The sequence below is a fragment of the Microtus oregoni genome, unplaced genomic scaffold (assembly GCF_018167655.1).
Source record: "Microtus oregoni isolate MIOR12 unplaced genomic scaffold, Mior012 000118F_ref0000498, whole genome shotgun sequence".
Taxonomy (NCBI): domain Eukaryota; kingdom Metazoa; phylum Chordata; class Mammalia; order Rodentia; family Cricetidae; genus Microtus; species Microtus oregoni.
Genome location: NW_024544747.1, coordinates 214,395 through 237,212, shown reverse-complemented (window position 1 = coordinate 237,212; position 22,818 = coordinate 214,395). Strand labels below are relative to the sequence as shown.

Here is a 22,818-nt window from a genome sequence, read left to right as displayed (position 1 = left end):
TGGCTGTCCTGGAACTAGCTCTTGTAGACCAAGCTGGCCTCGAACTCAGAGATCTGCCTGCCTCTGCCTCCCAGGTGCTGGGATTAAAGGTGTGCGCCACCACTGCCTGGGTACCATTTTCCAGTTTAAAGCTTTATTTCGGGGGCTGTGGTGTTGGCTCAGCAGTTAGAGCAATTCTCTTATTTCATCTACCTGGGTGTTTGGGCTGCATGTCTGTCTGTGTCCCACATGCACCACCTCCACGGCCTGGTGTCCATGGAGGACAGAAGAGGGTGTCAGGTCTTCTGGAACTAGAGGTGCAGCTCTGGGCGCGGGAACCAAACTCATGTCTCCTGCTAGAGTGGGAAGTACTTTTGAACACTGTACCATCTCACACACCCTACAATGTGCCCGCTGTCCCATCTCACACACCCTACAATGTACCCGCTGTACCATCTCACACACCCTACGATGTACCCGCTGTGCCATCTCACTCACTCCACGATGTGATTTTTTTATGTTTTTTTGTTTTTAGAGACAGAGTTTCTCTGTGTCAACCTCTGCCTCCCGAGTGCTGGGATTAAAGGCATGTGCCCTGCCTGTGATTTAAAGAAAAAAGCAAACACAAAAAAACTGAAAATTTTTATATTTTTCCTGATTCTTTTGTTTGGGGATTTTTTGTTTGTTTGCTTTATGAGACAGGGTTTCTCTGTAGCTTTTGGAGCCTGTCCTGGAACTAGCTCTGTAGACCAGACTGGCCTCAAACACACAGAGATCCGCCTGCCTCTGCCTCCTTAGTGCTGAGTGTGTCACCACTGCCCGGCTTCCTTTCTGACTCTCCAGTTGGGAAAATGAGATCCACTGAAGTGTGAGCTGCAGAGTCTTCCTCTGTTCAGAATACGGCAGATCTGAGCTCTCAATAATGGGTCAGGAAGGATTTTGGGCAGAGCCAAGTGACTCTAAACATTTGATATCTGTCTGAGAAAGGCTGAAAGTCCAGCACCTTTTTCCAAGGTCAGCAAAGGGTAGAGATTTTGAAGTTAGTTATCACAGGGTTCTCAGCCAGGCAGCCAAGGTTCCTTCCTCCCACTCTGCAGAGAAAAGAGGAGGTGGTTGAAGAAAGGATATGAGATTGGTTCTCTGCTCCTCCCTTTCTCTCCCTGTTTTCTCCCCAACAGCAGTCTTCTCCCCCACGGAGACTGGGATAGGACAAGGGGGGCGGAGTTGGGGATTGAGGGTTTGGAAGCCCTACAGTGCCCTGTATCTGTAGAAAGCCTTGGCTGGGTTAGCTGTGCTGGCTTATTCTGTCTGGCTGCCATCCTTTAGCAGGATGCTGGGGACACTGGGGCTTTGGACTCTGCTTCCTGCAGTTGCACAAGGTAAGTGTCTACTGATAGGGCAGGGTCTTTCCACCGCCCGAGAAGGGGAAAGGTGTAGTGGAAGCAGAGCTACCCGTTTGGAAGAAGAAGAGATGAGTGGGCTGTATGAGTGAAGATGAGGGCAGAGCCACCTGTTCCCATGGTGGGGATCAGGCCTCTGCCATACTGGCCCTGGGGTCCTCTTTTGTTTATCCCTTTGGCTGCTGTTTGTCCCTGACTTTACTCCCTTCTTGACTCCCCTTTCTTCACCTTGGACTTCAGTGTCCCCAAACAGGAGGACATGTGTGTTCTTTGAGGCTCCTGGAGTAAGGGGAAGCACAAAGACACTGGGGGAAGTGCTAGATGCAAGACCAGGGACCCCCAAGAGTATCCGCTGCCTCTATAGTCACTGCTGCTTTGGCATCTGGAATCTGACTCATGGCCGGGCACACGTGGAGATGCAAGGTGAATGGCAAAATATACGGTCGGTGAGAGCTAGGTAGGGGAGAGGCACGTCTGGGTTGAGGGAGCAGTGGACTGTGTAGAGGGAAAAAGCATGTCAGATGGAAGGGGTGCCTCTGATGGAGAAGGGATTTGTTCTCTGCCCCCAAGTCTCATTGTATTCTCACTCCCTTTTCTCCTTCCCCTAATCCCATCCCATTAGGATGTCGAGACAGTGATGAGCCAGGCTGTGAGTCCCTGCACTGTGACCCAATCCCCCGAGCCCACCCCCGCTTGGGCTCTACTCTCTTCACATGCTCCTGTGGAACTGACTTCTGTAATGCCAATTACAGCCATCTGCCTCCTTCAGGGGACCCAGGGGCTCCTGGCCCCCAGGATCCCCAGTCTACCTCAGGTAGCTGCCTTTCCCAGGGTACTAGAGCCCAGAAGGGGCAGGAGCATAAGTCAAGACAAGAAGAGAACCAGGGCAGTTCTCAGCCCACCCCCACCCAAAGATTCCCTCCTCCTGGCCTTGGGAAGTTGGTTGCCCTGGTGACTGGGAGATAAGGGGACTTGTGACCCCGTGGGGGTGGTTTGGAAAGCAGAAGAGAGAGGTTCAGTGCTCACCGACGTGTCCTCTTCCCTTGCTGTCCAGGTGGGCCCGTCTGGATGGCACTGCTGCTGCTGGGGATGTTCCTCGCGCTGCTGATGTGTAGCGTCATCCTGGGTACTAATCTCTCCCACCCCTCGCGGCTCTGCTGAACCCCCGGTTCTGGATCTCTGTAGCCCCACATTTCCTTGTATGAAGCTCTCTTCCCACATAGCCCACTTGGCTGCCCCCATCCTGTGCATCCTACCCTAAGGCTCTTTTCTGCTTCAGCCCTGCTACAACGAAAGACCTGCGGAGAGCACGGTGGGTCAGACCCCGAGCCAGGCGCAGGCAGAGACTGTGGAGACTGTGAGGAACTGCCCGAGCTGGCTGAGCTGTGCTTCTCCCAGGTGCTTCAGGGCAGGAGTGGGGCCCCTGGTACTCCTGGAGGTTCTGCTGGGGGTGGGGGCGGGTAACTTGGCTCTGATGTTATCTCAGAGGTCCACACTCAGTGCAGTGCTTCCACCAGGTGATCCAAGAAGGAGGGCATGCAGTCGTCTGGGCCGGGAGGCTTCAGGGTAAGATGGTAGCCATCAAGGCCTTTCCCCCAAGGGCTGTGGCCCAGTTCCGAGCTGAGCGAGCTGTGTACCAGCTGCCGGGCCTACAACACGACCACATCGTGCGCTTTATCACGGCTGGCCAGGGGAGCCCTGGCCCTCTGCCATCTGTGCCTTTGCTGGTTCTGGAACTGTATCCTAAGGTGAGCACCCTGAAACGTCCGCGATGTGCACCGTGCCTGTGTGTGCTCATGGAAGTGACCTGCTACGTAGTTCCTCACCCATGCCTGCTCGCCTGCTTCACACTCTCCTTAGAACAACTGTTTTCAGCCAGGTGATGGTGGCGCACGCCTTTAATCCCAGCACTCGGGAGGCAGAGGCAGGTGGATCTCTGTGAGTTCGAGATCAGCCTGGTCTACAGAGCTAGTTCCAGGACAGGCTCCAAAGCCACAAAGAAACCCTGTCTTGAAAATCCAAAAAAAAAAAAAAAAAAAAAAAGAAAAAGAAAAACAAAACAAACAAAAAATAACAACTGTTTTCTTTTTTTGGCTTTTTGAGACAGTTTCTCTGTGTCTCTGGTTGTCCTGCAACTTGTTCTGTACAGCAGGCTAGCCTCACATTTATAGAGATCTGCTTGCTCCTCTGCCTCCTGGGATTAAAGGTGTGCACCACCACTGTCCAGCGAGCACTGAGTCGTTGTTAAATACATATCCAGGCATAGCTGTCTAATGCGGTCATCTGTTCCTTTAACCAGTGTTATAAACAATAAGGCAAACGCTGCTAGATGCTCAAAAAGCACACCTGGCCCCTAATTGTACAGACTTTATAGACTAACGAACAGGTCGTAGGAATGGGTAAACACAGAAAGAAGTGTCGAGTGTGTTAGAAGCAAACAGAAAGGGCATTGGATACCACAAAGAAATAATAATAAGCCAGGTGGTGGTGGCACATCCTTTTAATCTCAGCACTTGGGAGGCAGAGGCAGTTCGAGGCCATCCTGGTTTACAGAGCAAGATCCAGGACAGCCAGGGCTACACAAAGAAACCCTGTCTCCGGGCTGGAGAGATGGCTCAGCTGTTAAGAGCATTGCCTGCTCTTCCCAAGGTCCTGAGTTCAATTCCCAGCAACCACATGGTGGCTCACAACCATCTGTAATGAGGTTTGGTGCCCTCTTCTGGCCTGCAGGCATACACACATAATAAATAAAAAGAAAAAAAAAGAAACCCTGTCTTAAGAAAACAAAAAGAGGACTGGAAAGAAGAGCACTGGCTGCTCTTCAAGAGGTTCTGAGTTCCATTCCCAGCATTCCATAGTGCACATCCATAGTGAGATCTGGTGTCCTCTTCTGGTAGGCAGAATGCTGCATACATTATAAATAAATATTTAAAAGAAAGAAAAAATAATAAGATTTGACATGAGGGGAGGGGATGGCTCAGCTGTAAAGATTCTTGTTGTGCAAGCCTTGGGGACTAAGTTCAGTGAAGGTGGAAGGAGAGAACGCCCTCCACACATGCAAAGACTACCCCTTCCTATAACAACAACAACAATACAACATTATAGTTGTTTTACCCATGTGTGTGCCTGGTGCCTGTGAAAGCTGGGAGAGAGAGCAGTGCTGGAGTTTCAGATGAGCTGCTGTGTGGGTGCTGGAGACTCAACCCCAATCCTCTGGAAGGGCAGGCAGTGTAACTGCTGAGCCGTTGCTCCAGTCCCTTAGACTTTTTTTTTTTTTTTTTTTTTTTTTTTTTTTTTTTGTGGTTTTTCGAGACAGGGTTTCTCTGTGGTTTTGGAGCCTGTCCCGGAACTAGCTCTTGTAGACCAGGCTGGTCTCGAACTCACAGAGATCCGCCTGCCTCTGCCTCCCGAGTGCTGGGATTAAAGGCGTGCGCCACCACCGCCCGGCCTCCCTTAGACTTTTTTAATGAAAAGAAAGGATGAGCCAGGCAGTCGCCAGTACTGCAGTCATGACGGCTTTACAGCCATGGCATCGGTTTACTGTTACATTGTGGCACTTACTGTCATCATGATCACCTCTTCCTGAGTCACAGTGCTGCCTGGGCAAAGTTGCTGGCACACCCAAAGGTGCTCACCATGTAACGAGTGGCCTGGTCCCAGTTGTTCCTCCATTAGCTCTACCCACCCATGTCTATGCAGGCCTGATCCTCCAGGCCAGGACGGCCTGGACTACCTTTGTCCTGAATCCTCTGAGTCAGCATGTGATAGTGACTCTTGAGTCACACTGCTTGGATGCAAACTCCACTCCTGTTCCTTGCTTGACCTCTGACCAGGTGTGGTAGCTTGTGCCTACACTGCTGGCACGCAGGAGGATCATGGCTAGCTTGATGGCAGCCATACCCTAATGACTCCCATGTCAGCCCAGGTTACAGACATACATAGTGAGGCCCTCCCTAAAACACTGGGGGTGGGGCACGGAAAGAAAGAAGGTAAAAGGTCCAGCAAGATGGTTCAGTAGGTAAAGGTGCTTCCATGGAACCTGCAGACCTGGTTCAGTCCCTGGAACCCATGTGGACCAACTATAGCATGCTGTCTTCTGCCCCCACATGTACCGTGTGGGTACCCACACACGAGAGGGGAAATCAGAGTGATCAGAACCCCGTCACACTGCAGTCCACATGGGGACTACAGGAAACCCTGTTTGGAGGGCTCGCATCACAGTAAACACTCAGTACCACTACTTCCTCCCCCACAACTCCCCCTCCCCCGCTTCCTGCTTCAACCTCTTGAGTGCTGAGATTACAAGCATATGCTACCATATCTAGCTAAAATTATTATTATTTATTATATTTTTTTTTTGGTTTTTCAAGACAGAGTTTCTCTGTGGTTTTGGAGCCTGTCCTGGAACTATCTCTTGTAGACCAGGCTGGTCTCGAACTCACAGAGATCCGCCTGCCTCTGCCTCCCAAGTGCTGGGATTAAAGGCGTGTGCCACCACCGCCCGGCAAAAATTATTATTTTTTATTTGTGTGTGTATGTGTGAGTGAGTGCATGCTTGTGTGTGTGTGCGTGTGTGTATGTACGTGCATTTTCAGGCAGGGTCTCCTGTAACCCACCCTGGCCTGCCTGTTCCTGAGCCACCTCCTTCCGTTTTCCCAGTGCTGGGATGGCAGGCATGCAGTATCACAGCCAACTATAATTACTATTTTTTTCCTGTCACTTTGACTAATGCATTTTCTTAGGCCTTGATTGTCTGTGGTGTCTTGACCTGGTTCTGCCAGGGTGTCTCTATCTGCTGGGGAGGTGTAGGCTGGTGTGTGCGGGGTCTGACCCTAGGATGATCTTCCCTATCCATGTGCCCGGCTCTTCCCTCTGCTTTTCTCCAGGGTTCCCTGTGCCACTACTTGACTCAGTACACCAGTGACTGGGGAAGTTCCTTGAGGATGGCTCTGTCCCTGGCTGAGGGCCTGGCATTTCTCCATGAGGAGCGCTGGCAGGATGGTAAGTGAGCCAGCAGCAGGGAGGCAGGAGCCACATCATTGTGTCCAGTTCTGTCTTCTCAGGAAAACCAGATGACCTGTGTTTCTTAAACCTTGGATTTCTCCACAGGTCAATATAAACCAGGTATTGCCCACCGAGACTTGAGCAGCCAGAATGTGCTCGTTCGGGAAGATAGGTCATGTGCCATTGGCGACTTGGGCCTTGCTTTGGTGCTCCCTGGCCTTGCCCAGCCCCCTGCCTCAGGCCCTACTCAACCCAGAGGCCCAGCTGTCATTTTGGAGGTGAGTGTTTTTTAATAAGTGTGAGGCTTGGGATGATGGTGGTGCTGATGAGCATATAACCATTGCTGTGGCAACGCTGTAGTTTTGCTAGCGGTCGGGCCGTGGACCAGCGCTGCAGGGCAGGTTTCCGTAGAGGTGATTCTGGCCCTTACATCTGGACCAGCGCTGCAGGGCAGGTTTCCGTGGAGGTGATTCTGGCCCTTACATCTGGACCAGCGCTGCAGGGCAGGTTTCCGTGGAGGTGATTCTGGCCCTTACATCTGGACCAGCGCTGCAGGGCAGGTTTCCGTGGAGGTGATTCTGGTCCATACATCTTCTCCAGGCTGGCACCCAGAGGTACATGGCTCCGGAGCTCTTGGACAGGACTCTCGACCTACAGGACTGGGGCACAGCCCTTCAGAGAGCAGATATTTACTCCCTAGCTCTGCTCTTGTGGGAGATCCTGAGCCGCTGTTCTGATCTGAGGCCTGGTAAAGTCTGCACCCCCAGTGTCCCTCCTACCTCCTAGCCCGACTGTATAAGGCTATGGCCTCCCCTAGTTTTTCTACCTGGGAGCCCCTAACCATGGTGGGTGAACATAATGCCTATGCTTTCCCAGACCGCAGACCACCACCTTTTCAACTGGCCTATGAGGCGGAACTGGGCAGCAATCCCAGTGCCTGTGAGCTCTGGGCCTTGGCAGTAGAGGAGAGGCGGCGCCCCCGCATCCCATCCACCTGGAGCTGCCCCACCACAGTAAGAAGCACAGGCTCCGCAGACGGGACTCGGAAGGGGCTGGCTATGCATTTCAGGGGCTTCTCTGCTGTATTTGCCCTCTGTTTGCCTTGTCTTCTCTACGTCTCACACAACTGGTTCCACCCACCTGGGCCATACACCCTCCTGTGGAGCCTTTTATATTGCCACCCCCTGACTCCGTTCGTTAGCTCTCCTTCAGTGTCCTCCTCTAGGAAGTCGTCTCCGGCCTTTCTCCCTCTCGGAGCTCTGCCCCTGTGACAGTGTCTCTTTCAGTACTGTGGGCCCCCAAATTCAATCCAGTGCCCCGTCGTTTTGTACTATACAGCTGTATTTCTGCTGTGGACCAATTAAAGCTAGTTCTGGGTAGAACAGGGTTCTAGGCACGATGGGTCTCGTTCTAGGTGTGACCAGGTTCTAGGTATGGCCGGGCTCTAGGTGTGACCGGGTTCTCGGTGTGACCGGGTTCTCCGTGTGACCGGGTTCTAGGTGTGACTGGGTTCTAGGTATGGCCGGGCTCTAGGTGTGACCAGGTTCTAGGTGTGACAAGATTAGAAGAGTTGCCTGACAGGAAGGTGCAGAGTCCTTCTCAGATATTTCCTGAAAGATACTCTTTTGCACACTGTCCTGCATGAAATCTCTGTCATACAAATGTCTGTTGGGTTAGCTCATGGAAGTCAAGCTTTGTCTGCAGGACACACTGGTTAGAGGAAGGAGAGTAATTTTCCATCAGCATCTAAGTTGTCAGCCTGAATTATCCTCAGAGGAAAAAGTGGACCCTTTGATTGATATTCAGGGAGTCTGTCACAGGGGACAAACCTCATGGGCCTGGACTTTAGGGGATGGGATTGAGGGTGCTCCACAAGCAGAGTGTGGGGTCAGGGTCGGTGGGGTCAGCAGAGTGTGGGGGCAGGGTCGGTGGGGTCAGTGGAGTGTGGGGTCAGGGTCGGTGGGGTCAGCGGAGTGTGGGGGCAGGGTCGGTGGGGTCAGTGGAGTGTGGGGTCAGGGTCGGTGGGGTCAGCAGGGCTCTGCGGAGTGTGGAGTCAGGGTCGGTGGGGTCAGCGGAGTGTGGGGTCAGGATTGGTGGGGTCAGCAGGGCTCTGCGGAGTGTGGGGTCAGGGTCAATGGGGTCAGCAGGGCTCTGCGGACTGTGGGGTCATGGTTGGTGGGGTGGGGTTGAGCCGTGGGAGAAGTGAGCACTGCAATGTCCACTCTGGGCCAGGCCTGATCTAGTCTCTTCCTCCAGGACCCCGAGGGGCTGAGGGAGCTGCTAGAAGACTGCTGGGATGCAGACCCGGAAGCACGGCTGACGGCCAAGTGTGTGCAGCAGCGCCTGGCAGCCCTGGCTTACCCGCAGATGGCTTCTTCCTTACCAGAGCACTGTCCTTCAGCACCGGCCTCTGCCCCTCTCCCCTGCAGGCCTCAGCAGGCTTCCTGCCACCTCAGTGTTCAGCAAGGCCCTGGCTCCAGGAGTCCTCAGCCTGTCAGTACTAGTGTTCGTGTGTAAATGAGCAGTTTGTATGAACGCTTAATACAGCTAACATACGTGCGGTGACCACACACCTGTTGCTGTCATTCTCTGTGGGTTTTTAGCCCATGGGGTACACGTGCTCAGGAAAGAGTAAAGATTTCCCACTGTTGGCCTTGGGCTTGTCTCCTTTTTATTGCTCTTTTTCTCTAATGTGTATTTATTTATTTATTTATTTATCTTAAGATCTGTTTATTTTATTTATAGTATATATGTTTGTCTATGAGTTTATGTGCACCACATGCATGCAGGAACCCTTGGAGGCCAGATCCCATGGACATCCCATGGAACTGGAGTTACAGATAGTTGTGAACCACCATGTGGATGCCAGAAACAGGTCCTTTGTGAGAACAGTAATTGCTCTGAGACCCTAAACCATCTCTTCAGGCCTTTATTTATTATTTATTTATTTATTTTTAAATATTTATTTATTTATTTATTTATGCAATATTCTTTCTGTGTATGCCTGAAGGCCAGAAGAGGGCACCATTACAGATGGTTGTGAGCCACCATGTGGTTGCTGGGAATTGAACTCAGGACCTTTGGAAGAGCAGGCAATGCTCTTAACCGCTGAGCCATCTCTCCAGCCCCTATTATTTATTTATTTATTTATTTTGGTTTTTCGAGACAGGGTTTCTCTGTGGTTTTGGAGCCTCTCCTGGAACTAGCTCTTATAGACCAGGCTGGTCTCGAACTCACAGAGATCCGCCTGCCTCTGCCTCCCGAGTGCTGGGATTAAAGGCGTGCGCCACCACCGCCCGGCCTATTATTTATTTTTTGAGGCAGGGTCTTGCCTTGGCTCAATATGTAGTCCAGGCCCCTTGTTTGTTCCGGCTGCCCAGCTAGCTTACACCCGAAATAACCACACAGGAGCCATATTAATTAAAACATTGCTTGGCCATTAGCTCTAACTTCCTATTGGCTAACTCTTACATATTAGTTTAATCCATCTCCATTAATGTATGTATCGCCACGTGGCTGTGGCTTGCATCCATCTCAGGCAGAGGATCCATGGCTTCTCTGATTATGCCCTTCTTCCTCCCAGTGTTCAGTTCTGTTTTCTCCGCCTACCTAAGTTCCATCCTATCAACTAGGCCAATTCTTTATCCATTAACCAATGAAAGCAACACACAAACAGAAGGACCTCCTACACCACAGGCTAGTCTCAAACTTGCAACTATGCCCTTAACCTCAGTGTCTTAAGGATTGGGATTACAGGTCTGAGGCTCTAGCATGTATGTATGTATGTATGTATGTATGTATGTATTAGACAAAGTCTCACTATGGAACCCTGGCTGGCCTGGAGCTCACTTTGTAGATTTACAGAGATCCGTGCCTTTCTCAAGTGCAGGATTAAAGTTGTATGCCACCATGCCAGGCAGCAACACTTATTTTTAAAGATTTTATTTGTATTAATTATGTGTATGTGTGTGTCTGTGGTGTGTACACATGGGCACAGGGCCTGGAGAGGGCAAAGAAATTGGGTATTCCTAGAGCAGAAGTCATGAGTCACATGACATGGGTGCTGAGGAGTGAACTGGAGTAAATGCATTTTAACCTCTAAGCCAGCTCTCTGGGACCACCAGGATTAATTTTTAAATGGTGGCATCACCTGCTGGGTACTGGGGGAAGAGGAGTGATTCCAATGAAGTCATTGCCCTGAGAGTGCTCTCATGGTGGGGGGCACCGTGAAGCACAGGACGCTGGCACTGAAGCCTAGGCAGGAGTTTCCCAGGAGCGTCGGGAGCACTGAGACATTTCAGGGCTGTAAGGAGGAGTCTGCAGGTGAGTTACAGCAAACGTGTAGGGGTGGAGATGGAGATTTAGTGCACTGTCAAGTGTCAACAGAGCATATGCAAAGCCCTGGGTGCTATCCCTAGTGTGCTCACACTCCCAGGACCAGGGAAAGTGGAGGCGGGTGCTCACTGGGAGTCATAAGCAGGAGGATCAAAGGTTCAAAGTCAGAGACTGGAGAGAGATGGCTCAGTTACCAGGATTTAGTTCCCAGCACTTCTATTAGGAGGTTTAATTCCAGTTTCAGGGTACCTAATGCCTTCATCTGGCCTCACACACATTTGTGAAGCATTCCATATAATTTCAAAAGCGCTTCTTTTAAAATGTACTTGTTTTCCTTCGGATTCAATACATTAAGAGTAAAATTTCCATCAGGTGGTGGTGTCACACGCCTTTAATTCCAGCACTCAGAAGGTAGATGCAGGAGGATCTCTGTGAGTTTGAGGCCGGCCTGGTCTACAGAGTGAGTTCCAGGACAGCCAGGGCTACACAGAGAGACCCTGTCTCCAAAAATAAAAAATAAAATAAAAGAGTAAAATGTCCTTTTACCCTAATGTATTATTACTCAAGGCTCTCTAGCATAGTAGAACTTATAGGATATCTATCTATCTATCTATCTATCTATCTATCTATCTATCTATCCATCTATATATATATAGAGAGAGAGAGAAAGAGAATTGCTGCAGTTCATCAATGGCTGGCTGTGAACAGAAAGTCCGAGAATGTAGCAGTTGCTCAGTCTACGGGGCGGGACATCTCCGCTGGAATCTGGGAGAAGGGCTCTCAAGCCAGTGAAGGAATGTACTTGCATTGCAAGCAAGGCGAGGGCAAACAGGCAAAGAGCGAGAGCTTTCGTTTCCTCCACCCTCACTGTTTCCGTCAGGTGTGGCTGGCGCAGATTCAAGGTGAGACTTCTAACCTAGAAATTTGGATTAGACCTGGATCTACCTACTTCAAATTAAGCAAAAATCCCTCATAGATGTATCAATTTTTGGGTTTTAGTTAATTCCAGATGTAGTTGTTTTATACACAGAATCTCACATAGCCCAGGGTGGTCTCAAACTTCCCATGTAACTCCTGAGCCTTCAGCCTTCTCCGCCAAAGTGCTGGGATTACAGGTTTGGACCACCATACCTACTTTTTTTTTTCTCTCTATTTTCTTTTCTTTTTTTTTTTTTTTTTTGGTTTTTCGAGACAGGGTTTCACTGTGGCTTTGGAGCCTGTCCTGGAACTAGCTCTGTAGACCAGGCTGGTCTCGAACTCACAGAGATCCGCCTGCCTCTGCCTCCCGAGTGCTGGGATTAAAGGCGTGCGCCACCACAGCCCGGCTTTTTTCTCTCTATTTTCTTCTCCTTCTTTTTGATGATAATTTGATAAATCCCTTTATTTTATGCTTATTCCTTTCCTAAGCAAAACACTACTTTGTTTGTTTATTATTTTTTATTAAGAAACAAAGTCTCAGTCATAGCCTGGATTGCTGTGTAGTTCAGTAGTCCAGGTCAACCTCAATTTGAGATCCTCGTGCCTTATCCTCTCAACTTCTAGAGGTCAGAGTTGTGCATGTCAGAGGACAGTTTCCAGGAGTCTGTTCTCTCCTGTCCTGTGGGCTCTGGGGGTGGAACTGAGATTGTCTGACTTGGCAGTATGCGCCTTTACCTGTAGGTCATCTTGCCAGTCCCTTTCAGAATAACCTTTAAAATCTGGTTATACCAAGCTGGATGGTGATGGTGCACACCTTTAATTCCAGCACTTGGGAGGCAGAGACAGGCAGATCTCTGTGAGTTCGAGGCCAGCTTGGTCTACAGCGCAAGTTCTAGGACAGACTCCAAAACTACAGAGAAACCCTGTCTCCATAACCCAGCCCCCCCTTCCGCAAACAATATCTTGTCGTACTATTCTACTGCTCAGCCTGCTTGTGTTTTCTGTGACAGTTCTCTTGCCTCCCGTACATAAGAGGAAACTAAAGACTGGAAAAGGTCAGAATGTGTGTAAAGTCGCATCGTTTTAAAATAATGATGAAAGGGTTCCAGCCATTGAAAGTGTTTATGTGGCTGGAAAGAGGGCTCAGTAGTTAAGAGCAACAGCTGCCCTTCCAGAAGACCTAGGTTTAATTCCCAGCACCCACATGGCAGCTTACAACTTCTGTCCCAGGAGAATCTGATGCCCTTTTTTGACTTCTGAAGGCACTGCCTGCACATGGTGCACAGACACTCGTGCAGGCAAAACACCCACACACTGCTGGACTCGTTGGCGCACGCCTTTAATCCCAGCACTCGGGAGGCAGAGGCAGGTGGATCTCTGTGAGTTCAAGGCCAGCCTGGTCTACAGAATGAATTCTAGGACAGCTAGGGCTGTTACACAGAAAAACCCTGCATCAAAAAACCAAAATAATAATAATCGGGGATGAAGAGATGGCTGAGAGTTTAATAGTACCAGCTGCTCTTCCTGAGATCCTGAGTTCAATTCCCAGCAACCACATGGTGGCTCGCAGCCATTTATAATGAGATCTGGTGCTCTCTTATGGTCTGCAGGCATACATGCAGGACGAACACTGTGTACATAATAAATAAACAATTCTTTAAAAGAAAGAGAAAAGAAAACCCAAAACATGGTCTACAGAGCAAGTTCCAAACAACCGCACAGAGGACAGAGCAATGAAATGACAAGCAGGGGAGTTTTGTGAGAGGTTGGGAAATCTTCAAGAGTGTGTCTTTGCACCGGGCGGTGGTGGCGCACGCCTTTAATCCCAGCACTCGGGAGGCAGAGGCAGGCGGATCTCTGTGAGTTCGAGACCAGCCTGGTCTACAAGAGCTAGTTCCAGGACAGGCTCCAAAACCACAGAGAAACCCTGTCTCGAAAAACCAAAAAAAAAAAAAAAAAAAAAAAAAAAAAGAGTGTGTCTTTGCTTTTCCCAGGACGGCAATGTTGAGACTTGCGACTGAGCCCCCGGCAGCACCCTGCACCTCTTCCCCTCCTCTCCCCTCCCCTGCTCTCCCCTGCCCTTGCCCGAGTGTCTTTTTGTAGGTCTAGCTATCTTAGAACTTGATTTGTAGACCAAGCTCTCGAACTCACAGAGATCCGCCTGCTTCTGCCTCTGGAGCTCTGGGAGTAAAGGTGCGCACCACCACCGCTCTGCGGTGGCTTCAAACTCCACCAGAAGCTGCTACCTCTGGCCCTGAATTACGATTCTCCTCCACTTTCCAAGGTTACAGACAAGCGCTACTAAGCTAGGTTTGCACCTTTTTTCTTCTTTTTAAACAACACCTAATCTACTCACTGGTCTATAACCGCAACCAATGACAGGGACTGGAGAGATGACTCAACAGTTAAGAGCACTTGCTTCTCATGCCTAACTCCCGAGAGCAGTTGGGTTCCCAGCATCCACACACAGCTCACAACAGCAATTCCAGTTCCGGGGGATCTGATGACCTCTTCTGACCTCCGCCGTCATCAAGCAGACACTTGGTACACGTACATATATTCAGGCAAAACACTCATACGTATGAAAAATAAATTTAAATTTTAAAAAATAAATCAGTAACCCAAAGACAGTTTGGTGGCTCAGGGTCTTTTCTCGTGGCTCCGCCCTAAGGAGCCTTTCTGCTGTACTTCTCAGCGTCTGCAGTTCCTCACGCACGCAAACCAAAAGGCTCCGCCTCGCGGCTAGAGCTACGGGTTCCTCCTAGTTTAGCTGGACCACAGCGACTGACAAGTCAGTTCTCCAATCATCATGCCGAGTGACCCTATAACCAGGTCACAGGGGCGGTGCAGAAGCATAGAATGAATAGGGGTGACCAGGAAGTCTGAACTCAGACTGGAAAGGCAGTAAGTCCGGCGGTCTTCGGTCTTCTGTCTTCGGTAGGTGACAGGGCATCTGGCCTCCCTAATTCCCTTCTTTCCTCTTAACTGGAGCTAAGGGTCTGTTTGTGTCTGGGAACTAGGAACTCCGTTTGCCTTTTCTTGGTGTGTGTGTGTGTGTGTGTGTGTCCTTATCTAAGGTTGAGGATCTGGAGCTTCCTTCCCCTTGTTGCTCCAGGGCGGGGTCCTTTTCTAAGCTCCCTGCCAAGGGTTCTCAGAGTGTCCTGGGGCGTCTGGAGTTTAAGAGGATGGTTAAAGACCTCCAGTACCTTTCCAGTAAGAGGGAAATGAGTGCCGGAGACAGTTAGGCGTCTCGAGGTGTGGCTTATTAAGGTAGTGAAAGAGGGAGAGACACTAGGAATAGAATTTCTAAGGTTTTGACCCTGGGCTAGAGAAGGCTACTGGGGCGCTGGAAAGAGGAAGGATTTTCTATCTATCTATCTATCTATCTATCTATCCAATTTGATTTTTCAAGGCTGAGTTTCTCTGGGTAGCCCTGATTGTCCTGGAACTTGCCCTTTTTTTTTTTCCTTTTTTCCCCCTTTTTTCTTTCAAGACAGGGTTTCCCAGTAGCTATGGAGCCAGTCCTGGAACTCGCTCTGTAGACCAGGCTGGCCTTGAACTCACAGACTTCTACCTGACTCTGCTAAGTGCTGGAACTAAAGGCGTGTGCACCTCCGCCATAGTGGTTCTATTAGTCAGAGCCTCTGTGAGGTGGAGGCTGGAGGGTGGGGCTCAGACTCTAGAAAATCCTTTTCCCCTTCGGGACTTTCAGTTTTTGCCTCTTTTCCTTCCCAGGCTGGAGCTAACATCTGGACATGTGGAACCCTAATGCTGGTAAGTATCTGGGGGCTGTCTTACCCAGCCCATTTTGCAATGGAACAGGCAGGCTCTGTGTCTACAGCTTCCCCCTTCCCTAAGCAAAATCGAAGTCTTGGACCACTGCTGCCAATTTTTCCTTCTCCTAAGTGTTAAGAAAAGCAGTAAAATTTGATTTTTGTTGACAGAGGTTCTGGATAGTTCTAATCTTTATTTTCTGGTTCTTTTTCCAGGGCCTAATTCATATCCACCCCAAGTGGTGTGCCCAGGAGGTCCCAATCCTGCCTGTCCACCACATGTCAATCCTGCCTTTCCTCCTGGCCCCTGTCCTCCTGGAGTTCCCCAGGGAAACCCAGCTTTCCCTCCGTGCCAACCTTCTTGCCCTACTGTGCCACAACCAGGATATCCAGGACACCCACCCCCGGGCCCCTGCCCTCCCTCGTACCCCCCACCTGGTCCTGGCATGTGCCCTGTGATTCCTCTGGCTCCTGGCATGGTCGGCCCAGGAACAGTGATAGATAAGAAGATGCGGAAGAAAATGAAGAAAGCTCATAAAAAGATGCATAAGAAACACAAACATGGAAAGGTCGGTGTCCTCTGGGTCTGGCTGGGGACGGTGAGCGGGGCTGCGGGGGCAGGGGGGGGCTCGTGACCTGTGGGCATGGAAGATGACTTTTCCTTTATGTAAAGGAATCCTCCTGAGAGGAATTTAATAATATCGAGGCATCAGGTCTCTCTTACTTCTGAAAAGTGAAGCAGTGTAGGACCCCCCCATCCCTTTGGGGTCGGACACACCCACGGAGGCTGTGTCATTGTCACTTGACTCAGTCTTTGACAAAGCAAAACCACAGATATTAATTATCAGAAGGGTAAACACGGCCTTACTTCCATGGTTTCCTTTATCTCCTTCCGCATTCCAGGGTATTAAGTATTCCTTCTGTGGCCCAGCCTCCCAACAAAACCTAGGGTAAAAGAGGATTTTAATCTTCCTTTCACAGGGATACTAATTATTACTTAGGGAGTTTCCTTGAGGACTTGGGAAGGAGAGGGCAGACCTGGGTCTCCAAGCTTCAGTTAGATTTTATGCTCAATGTTTGCTTTGTGGATTGGGGCTTTAGTTCCTGATCCTAGGTCTTTGGTAGAGATGTGGGGAGTGAAGGAGAGACCCTGGAAATGCTCTAGAATGTTCTAGGGTAGGTGGAAGTTTGTCTGTACGGGCCCTTCAGCTCTCTGTCTCTCCCACCTTCCTGCTTGGTCAGGCCTAGAGGTACAGCATAACCCCACAGCTGCCGTTTCTACCCTCTCTTAGGTGTATAGATTCTAGTTTGTGATTGCCCATTCTTGCAGCTAATCTACAGGGGTTATAAGGTAGCGGCTCTTTTCTAGAGCTGTGCTACGCTGATTTAGTCAGTATTCCTGCCCTCACCTAGGTGTGGAGAAACCCAATCTGTAGGCAATGTTTAGTTCTGTGCGGCAGATGAGGACAATTTGATCTATTCCTGTGTTGGTTATGGGACAGGATGGGATGAGACTCCTGCCTCCTGGATACTTGGGCGAAAGGGTGGGGCATCACAGACTGGCCCTGGAGTGACCGGCCCTGGATCTGACACCGTGTCCTCTCCCCTTGCAGCACTCCTCCTCTTCCTCCTCCTCCTCTTCCAGCAGCGACTCTGACTGAATGCAGGGCTGGACCCTCCTCCCCTCGAGTCTCAGCAGCTCTGTTCTCCCATCGAGCTTCAGCTGTCATCTTGTGCTCCCTGCTCCACACCTGCCTGTGGCTTCCCCTGCTGTCGGTCCTGGCTGTCTAGGGAGAAGGGGAAGAAGACGGCTATGGGCTGGCGAAGCTGCCTTTGCCCTCTTGCCATCATTCTACTTGGCGAGGTCAGCGGGGGAACTGTCTTTCCAGGATGGTGAAGACAGTTTTAAATCTGCACCACGTGATCCTTTTTACTTTCTTTTATGCTTGTGACTGGGGTCTGTGAAAATTTATGATGGGAACCTGTATTTTTGTGTTGTTGGCACACGAGGGGATGGAGCGGCAGGCCTGCTGACTGCAGCGGGCACTGCAGAGCTGCTGGGGACCAGAGTCCCCTTCCCTGAAGAGCTCTTTTAGAACCTAGTCTGTTCCTTAGTTAAATGTTATCTCAGATGGCTCTCAGTCCAAATAAAAGCTACTCTCCTGGCTCTGCTCACCTGTGCCATCACCTTGACTGGGCTCAACACCCCAGGCTCCTTTGGTTACTCTTGGTCCTACCCTTTAAAGTGTGTCCCTTTTTTTTCTTCCTCTGAGAGTCTCACACCGCCCAGGCTCCACTATGTAGTCATAGGTTACTGTTTGTACTGGTCCTCCTGTTTCACCTTCCGAGTGCTAGGGTCACTAGCTGAGCTACGCGCCCGGTTATGGGCTTGCACTCAGTCTGTGCCTGCTGGGCAGGCGCTTCCACCAACCGAGTGAGGCCAGTGCCTCAGTGAGGAGGACACTATACTAATCTTTTCTTGTTTGTTTGTTTGTTTTTGAGACAGGGTTTCTCTGTGTAGCCCTGGCTGTTTGGGAACTCATTCTGTAGATCCGCCTGCCTCTGCCTCCTGAGTGCTGGGATTAAAGGAGATGGCTCAGACTATCATAGACGTCATCAGTCTCTGGTTCTTTATCAACTTTAGGGAGCAATCTGTGGCTCTGCCTTTAATCTACTGAATAAGATACTTTAAAAGTTAGCCAGGTGGTGGTGGTTAGGAGGCAGAGGCAGGCGGATCTCTGCGAGTTCAAGGCCAGCCTGGTCTACAGAGCAAGTTCCAGGAAGGCTCCAAAGCTACAGAGAAACCCTGTCTCAAAAAAAAAAAAAAAACCCAAAATTTATTTTAATGTGTTTGGTTTTCATGTTATGTGTGTGCATTATGTGCATGCAGTTCTTGTGGTGGCCAGAAGGGGGCATAGGATATCCTGATACTAGAGGAACAGAATTTACAGAAAAAGATATATATGATCTTATGGCAGTTATTAGAATTGGCTTATCAGTTTTAGTCCAGCTAGTCTATATCCAACAATTGCTGTCTACCAACAGAAGATCCCAAGAATCTAGAGTTGTTCAGCCCATGAAGCTGAATGGTCTTCAGTATACAACAGAATCCCAAAGAAGAAGGCTCTAATGCCTGCGAAGAATGGACTTGTCAGAGAGCAAGCAGTCAAAGAGAGAGCTTCCTTCTTCCATGTCCTGTATCTGTCCAGAAGGTGTGGCCCAGATTAAGAGTGGATCTTCATGCCTCAAAAGATCTGGATTAAAAATGGTTCTTGCTGGGTAGCGGTGGGGCTGGTGGTAGTGGTGCACACCTTTTAGTCCAGCATTTGGGAGGCAGAGGCAGGTGGATCTCTGAATTTGAGGCCATCCTGGAAAAGAAAAAGTACATCTTCCCATTATAAATGATGAGGAGAAAAGGAATCCCTTAAAGGTGCACCCAACTGCTTGGGTTTCATAGTCAACCCCAGATACAGTGAAACTGATAGGTAGCAATAAGCATCATGTCCCAGCAGTGAGAGAAAGAAGGCAGTGCTCCTGTGTGCAGAGCGAGAGAGAAGGCAGTGCTCCTGTGTGCAGAGCGAGAGAGAAGGCAGTGCTCCTGTGTGCAGAGCGAGAGAAGGCAGTGCTCCTGTGTGCAGAGCGAGAGAGAAGGCAGTGCTCCTGTGTGCAGAGCGAGAGAGAAGGCAGTGCTCCTGTGTGCTGCGTGAGAGAGAAGGCAGTGCTCCTGTGTGCAGAGCGAGAGAGAAGGTAGTGCTCCTGTGTGCAGCGTGAGAGAGAAGGCAGTGCTCCTGTGTGCAGCATGAGAAGGCAGTGCTCCTGTGTGCAGAGCGAGAGAGAAGGCAGTGCTCCTGTGTGCAGAGCGAGAGAGAAGGCAGTGCTCCCGTGTGCAGAGCGAGAGAGAAGGCAGTGCTCCTGTGTGCAGTGTGAGAGAGAAGGTAGTGATCCTGTGTGCAGAGCGAGAGAGAAGGCAGTGCTCCTGTGTGCAGTGTGAGAGAAGGCAGTGCTCCTGTGTGCAGAGCGAGAGAGAAGGCAGTGCTCCCGTGTGCAGAGCGAGAGAGAAGGCAGTGCTCCGTGTGCAGTGTGAGAGAGAAGGCAGTGCTCCTGTGTGCAGAGCGAGAGAGAAGGCAGTGCTCCTGTGTGCAGAGCGAGAGAGAAGGCAGTGCTCCTGTGTGCAGAGCGAGAGAGAAGGCAGTGCTCCTGTGTGCAGAGCGAGAGAGAAGGCAGTGCTCCTGTGTGCAGAGCGAGAGAGAAGGCAGTGCTCCTGTGTGCAGAGCGAGAGAGAAGGCAGTGCTCCTGTGTGCAGAGCGAGAGAGAAGGCAGTGCTCCTGTGTGCAGAGCGAGAGAGAAGGCAGTGCTCCTGTGTGCAGAGTGAGAGAGAAGGCAGTGCTCCTGTGTGCAGAGTGTGAGAGAAGGCAGTGCTCCTGTGTAGTCGAGACCCACCGAGGCCACTTGTTTTGATTTTCCCAATGCTCTTATAGAGCTCTTGATGGCCTTGAACTCACTATGTAGGCCAGGCAGGTCTTGAACAGATCTCCCTGATGCTGTCTCCAGAGTGCTGGGATTACAGGCACGGGTCATCATGCCTGGCTGCAGGGTTGGTTATTTTTTGGGACAAGATATTCTTCTATAATCTAGCTGACCTTGAATTTATGCTCCTACTGTCTCAGCTTTTTAGATACAGGAACTAAATGTGAAATACTACCGTAGCCAGTTCAACCATCTTCTCTATTTTTATTTTATGTGTCCTTTGCTATCTGACATTGCCTGTTTACAGTGCTATCTCAGTCTAAGTGTGTGTGGGCATGGTTCTAGTGCACCACATTTGGAGGTTAGAGTAAGATCTCAGGAGTCTTCCTCTGTTGCTTTCTACCTTATTCCCTTGAAACAAACAGGGTCTCTCACTGAACCCTAGCTCACATTTTGGCGAGGTTGGCTGGCTTGTGAGTGCTCAGGAAAGTGAGGTCTTTGTGCATGTTAGCCTCTACATCTGAATACATTCCCAACCCTGCTTTTTTGTTTGTTTGTTTTTGAAATGGGTCTGTTATGTAGCTCTGGCTGTCTTGGAACTCATGAGACAGACCAGGGTGGCCTCAATTTTACAGAGCCCCTGCCTTTACTCTAAGTGCTGGATCACAGGTATGGGACACCACCTGCTGGCCTCAATCTTACAGAGCCCCTGCCTTTACTCTAAGTGCTGGATCACAGGTGTGGGACACCACCTGCTGGCCTCAATCTTACAGAGCCCCTGCCTTTACTCTAAGTGCTGGATCACAGGTGTGGGACACCACCTGCTGGCCTCAATCTTACAGAGCACCTGCCTTTATTTATTTATTTATTTATTTTTTGGTTTTTCGAGACAGGGTTTCTCTGTGGCTTTGGAGCCTGTCCTGGAACTAGCTCTGTAGACCAGGCTGGTCTCGAACTCACAGAGATCCACCTGCCTCTGCCTCTGCCTCCCGAGTGCTGGGATTAAAGGCGTGCGCCACCACCGCCCGGCTGAGAGAGGGTCTTTTTAAGTGCTTAAGGTTGACCTGAAACTTGCTGGGTAGCCAGGCTAGCTTCAGACTTTTGATTCTCCTGCCTTTGCCTCCCTAGTGCCTCTTTGCTTGCCAGTCTTAACATATGAGCAACTACGACAGTGAGCAGAGGTTGGAGGCATTTGAAGGACTGCTGTCTTGCTAGCTGTCAATCATTTCCTAAAGATTTAGATTTTCAGCTGAAACTCTAGCACGTGTTTACATCTCTAAAGATGTAAGTTCTAGTTGTGCCTCGTATCAGTGGGTCCCACCTCCAGTCTTCCTCACTCTGTGAGCTTCTCACTTCCATCAGTGGCCTGACCCCTGAAAGCATTGTGTTTGCACCCCTATTTTGGGCATCATTCCTTGCTCCCAAAGGTGGTATAGTTCTCAAACGTTTTCTTTCTTTCTTTTTTTAAAAGATTTATTTATTTTTATTTTTATTTTTTTTTTAAATTTTAGAAATATTTATTTATTTATTATGTACACAGTGTTCAGCCTCCGTGTATGTCTGCAGGCCAGAAGAGGGCGCCAGATCTCATTACAGATGGTTGTGAACCACCATGTGAGTTGCTGGGAATTGAACTCAGGACCTCCGGAAGAGCAGGATGGCTCTTAACCTCTGAGCCATCTCTCCAGCCCCCACGTTTTCATTCTTTAAATAAGTTTTCAGTTTGAAATCGTGTGTGTGCGCACATGAATTCAGATCCCCCGGAGCTGGAGGTACAGTAATTGAGAGCGACCTGATTTGGGTGCTGGAAACTGAACTCTGGTCCTTTGCCAAAGCAGTATGTGCTCTGAACTGCTGAGCCATCTCTAACCACTGAGCTTGTATTTTTAGACCTCGTGGATTTCTTATCCTTTTCCACACTTATTTAGTGTAAATCTTGCTATACTTACTGTTCAGTAAGAAAACCATAGCAAGACAGGCACATGCTCTTTTTAATCCTAGTGCTCTGGAGGCAGAGGCAGGTGGATCTCTTCTGAGTTCAAAGCCAGCCTTTGGTCTACAGAATGAGTTCTAGGACAGTCATGGCTACAATATCCTGTCTCCAAATAAACAACACCAGTATCAGAGTCTCAGATGGTCTTATACGCACAAGGCACATAGTACACACACACACACACACACACACACACACAGCTAAACACTCCTGTACATAAACGAAAATCAAATGTTAAAAAAATACAAGATGTCATGTTTTGCTTTAGGAATCATGAATTATGGTATAAACCTTCAGTTTGCTGGCTGGCTGAAATAATTCCCATAGATAAGTACATTGTTCTGTGATTCTAGGCAAGTTCATTCATTGCTGCTTTAGAGAATTTCTTTTCTTTTTTTTGGTTTTTCAAGACAGAATTTCTCTGTAGCTTTGGAGCCTGTCCTGGAACTAGCTCTTGTAGACCAGACTGGCCTCGAACTCTCGAACTCACAAAGATCTGCTTGCCTCTGCCTCCCGAGTGCTGGGATTAAAGGCATGCGCCACCACTGCTCGGCTTGAAGATTTTCTTGATCCACAACTAAGTACTATTAAATTTTTTTCCTCTTCCTTACCCTCTTTATCTCCTTTCTCCCCTTATCTTTCTGTTTAAAAAATGTATTTTGTTTATGTGTATGTGCCTGCACAAATTTATGTACACCACTTGCATGAAGTGTGCAAGAAGGCGAAAGGGCATTAGATCCCCTAGAACTGAGTTACAGGCGATTTGTAGTCTACTTGATGAGGGTGCTGAGGCCAGAAACCACAGCCTGGGCAAGAGCAGTGACTGCTTTCAAACAAAAAACCAAACAACCCATGTACTTTCGTGCACCGTGTGCGTCCTTGGTACCTACAGAGGACAGAGAAGAGTGTATGATCCTCTGGCACTGTAGTTCCAGGGGATTGGGAGCCA

General features: G+C 49.6%; 2 protein-coding genes across 4 annotated transcripts; both read left to right on the top strand.

Annotated features, from left to right (window-relative positions):
* The first annotated feature begins 1,276 nt into the window (after positions 1–1,276).
* On the top strand, positions 1,277–8,957 carry LOC121444249 (anti-Muellerian hormone type-2 receptor). 2 transcript variants are annotated; one of them, XM_041646051.1, is made up of 11 exons: positions 1,277–1,358; positions 1,620–1,802; positions 2,002–2,193; positions 2,434–2,505; positions 2,659–2,777; positions 2,897–3,127; positions 6,266–6,380; positions 6,489–6,661; positions 6,984–7,131; positions 7,260–7,396; positions 8,640–8,957. In XM_041646051.1, the coding sequence occupies exons 1-11, from the start codon at positions 1,310–1,312 to the stop codon at positions 8,898–8,900; spliced, it is 1,680 nt and encodes a 559-aa protein (XP_041501985.1). In that variant the 5' UTR covers positions 1,277–1,309; the 3' UTR covers positions 8,901–8,957. The 2 variants fall into 2 exon arrangements, with proteins under 2 accessions (XP_041501985.1, XP_041501986.1); XM_041646052.1 differs by lacking the exons at positions 6,984–7,131; positions 7,260–7,396.
* Positions 8,958–14,438: 5,481 nt separating this feature from the next.
* Positions 14,439–17,581, top strand: LOC121444158 (proline-rich protein 13-like). Of its 2 annotated transcripts, none has more exons than XM_041645946.1 (4): positions 14,439–14,573; positions 15,372–15,410; positions 15,626–15,978; positions 17,023–17,581. In XM_041645946.1, exons 2-4 carry the CDS (start codon positions 15,392–15,394, stop codon positions 17,068–17,070), a joined length of 420 nt encoding a protein of 139 aa, XP_041501880.1. In that variant the 5' UTR covers positions 14,439–14,573; positions 15,372–15,391; the 3' UTR covers positions 17,071–17,581. The 2 variants fall into 2 exon arrangements, with proteins under 2 accessions (XP_041501880.1, XP_041501881.1); XM_041645947.1 differs by lacking the exon at positions 14,439–14,573 and adding an exon at positions 14,790–14,906.
* Positions 17,582–22,818: the final 5,237 nt, after the last annotated feature.

Excerpts from the sequence above, each read along its gene's own strand:
- LOC121444249 (XM_041646051.1), top strand. The coding sequence starts at position 1,310 with ATGCTGGGGACACTGGGGCTTTGGACTCTGCTTCCTGCAGTTGCACAA. Across the intron at positions 2,506-2,658 it reads GATGTGTAGCGTCATCCTGG|CCCTGCTACAACGAAAGACC; the intron begins GTACTAATCTCT and ends TTTCTGCTTCAG. Across the intron at positions 7,132-7,259 it reads CTGTTCTGATCTGAGGCCTG|ACCGCAGACCACCACCTTTT; the intron begins GTAAAGTCTGCA and ends ATGCTTTCCCAG.
- LOC121444158 (XM_041645946.1), top strand. Across the intron at positions 15,979-17,022 it reads AGAAACACAAACATGGAAAG|CACTCCTCCTCTTCCTCCTC; the intron begins GTCGGTGTCCTC and ends CTCCCCTTGCAG.